The 2,453-nt window shown below is 31.0% G+C and overlaps 1 protein-coding gene across 1 annotated transcript; it reads right to left on the bottom strand.

The window, feature by feature from the left end:
- Window positions 1-913: 913 nt before the first annotated feature.
- LOC142330900 (uncharacterized) lies at window positions 914-1,555 on the bottom strand. The gene has a single exon (XM_075376367.1). It carries the CDS (start codon window positions 1,553-1,555, stop codon window positions 914-916), a length of 642 nt encoding a protein of 213 aa, XP_075232482.1.
- Window positions 1,556-2,453: the final 898 nt, after the last annotated feature.

Genomic DNA, 2,453 nt, shown 5'->3' on the forward strand with positions numbered 1-2,453 from the left:
TTCTCTACTATATTTTTACCTGTTTTACATTTTAATCAACTCTGTGATTTAATGGCATTTTTGATTTTCCAACTGATTGCACTCCATTGGATTCATGATCAATCCACCAATTGGAAAGTGCTTCAATCCACCAATCGAGTTTCAGAAATTCAACAGTTGACTTTTAATGCGAAGTGGCATCATATTGAATCACCTTCGAATCCTGTCGATATACTCTCTCAGGGATGTCTTCCGGAAAAATTAATCAATAAATATGTTGATTATTTGAAGTTTGAATGATTATAGACGAATATGTATTAAGTTTATGTATTATTTATTGATTGAATACATTTGTTATTGAAACATTTTTGATTGAATTTTGGTAATTTTATTTGTCGTAATTGCAATAACACATTGAATATATTGAGTAGTATTATGTTAATAAATTGAATAGAATTGATGAATACGTTGTGTGTAACCGTACTACTACTTATCATGTCTTGTCTACAATCAAGTCAGCTGAGCGGCAAGAAAAAGAATTACGACAATTAAAATTGCCATTACAATATTTTTAAATGTAAACAAAATATGATATAGAAACTTAACATTACTGCCCGCCAAAATCGGCAGATTTTGAATATAAACTATTGATATTGAATATAAATATAAATAATTAAAATATAAAGAATTTTATGTAATGTAATATAATGTAATACAAATATGATACAATTTTGAACAAAACATAACTGACAAATAATACAAATATTAGTTAGTATCATAACACTTAAGATATACATAAGTATTAAGTATAACAACATGAATACATATAAAAAGAACATTGAATAAAAACTTACATTTTAATTAATTATCTGATAAGGGTAGCAGACACAATTTATGTATTGGTCTACGAAATACACCATTTGATGTACGAATGTCAACAACTCTTAACTAAATTATCAGAACCCATGAAAGCATGAGTAACAATTCCAGATTTCCAAAATAATGGAGAAGTATTGTCATCACAAATTAAAACTAAATCCCCCTCACACAGATTTCTATTAGGAAAACACCATTTATTGCGTTGTTGCAGTTGATGCAAATAATCTTTAGACGATTTTTTCCAAATAACTTCAATAAATTTCTGCAATAATTGCCACCTACCTAAACGATTTTCTGGAATTTCGGAAAAGTCTGGGTCAGGAAATGAAGTAAGAGGAGAACCGATTAAGAAATGGCCAGGAGTAAGCGGTTCAGGATCTTTAGGGTCATTAGAAATAGCAAAAAGTGGGCAAGAATTAAGACATGCTTCAATTTGAGTTAAAATTGTATAAAATTCCTTGAAGGTAAGAATGGTTTTTCCAACGACACGGCGAAGATGAAATTTAACACTCTTGATTCCGCTTTCCCACAAGCCACCAAAGTGGGGCAAGGAAGGGGGAATAAATGACCATTTAAAATTTTGAGAATTTGAGAAAGATTGAATAGCTGAATTGAAGTCCTTCGATTTAAAAAATTGAAACAATTCATAAAGAGTGTTCCTAGCACAACGAAAGTTAGTAGCGTTATCTGAATACATTTGATTACAAATACCCCTGCGAGCAATAAATCATCTTAAGGCAGCAATGAAGGATTCAGTTGTTAAATCTGAAACAAGTTCTAAATGAATAGCCTTAGTAACTAAGCAAATAAAAAGCGCAATATAGGCCTTTGACAGAATTTTAGATTTCTGCCCGCCATGGCGAATCATAATAGGGCCACCATAGTCAATAGCGCAACTAGAAAAGGCTCACGAAGGCGTGATTCTAGAAGAGGATAATTGACCAAGTTGCTGAGATTGATTATCAGCATTAAAACGAAAACATTTTAGGCATTTCCTAACTATAGAACGAATAGCTATTTTTGCATTCACAAGCCAAAATCTTTGACGAAGAGAACTGTGAGTTAATTGGAGTCCAGCATGTAAAAGACTTAAATGTTCACTGTGGATGATTAACCTTGTTATGTTTGCATGAGGATGTAGTATTAATTGATTTTTATCGAAAGACAAATTAGAATGATCCAGTCTACCTCCTACACGAAGTAAACCTTTATAATCTAAAAATGGATCTAACGAACTGAGTTTACTTTGTTTCGAAATGAAACATTGGTTTGAAGATCATTAATTTCAAATTTAAAATATGCTAACTGAGATTGATGAATGAAAAATTCAAGAGTGAATTCTAATTCATTTGAAGACAATCCATCAAATTTTCTATCGTTAGTAGACTTATGCTTAATATTTTGAATGAATCTAAAACAATAAGTAAAGACACGAATTAGTTTAGACAGCAATGAGTATTTCTCAGTATAATCAGTAATATTAGAGGTCAAAAGAGATACTTGAACAGTTTGACATTTTTCAACAAGGCATTGAGGATCAACGTTTGTTTCAGTAGAATTAAAGTGATTAGTTGGCCAAGAGAAAGAATCTTGCA

This window comes from Lycorma delicatula, chromosome 10 (genome assembly GCF_047948215.1).
Source record: "Lycorma delicatula isolate Av1 chromosome 10, ASM4794821v1, whole genome shotgun sequence".
NCBI classification, from domain to species: Eukaryota; Metazoa; Arthropoda; class Insecta; order Hemiptera; family Fulgoridae; genus Lycorma; species Lycorma delicatula.

Bases quoted from the DNA above. Each gene is read 5' to 3' on its own strand.
- LOC142330900 (XM_075376367.1), bottom strand. From the start codon at position 1,555: ATGTATTCAGATAACGCTACTAACTTTCGTTGTGCTAGGAACACTCTT.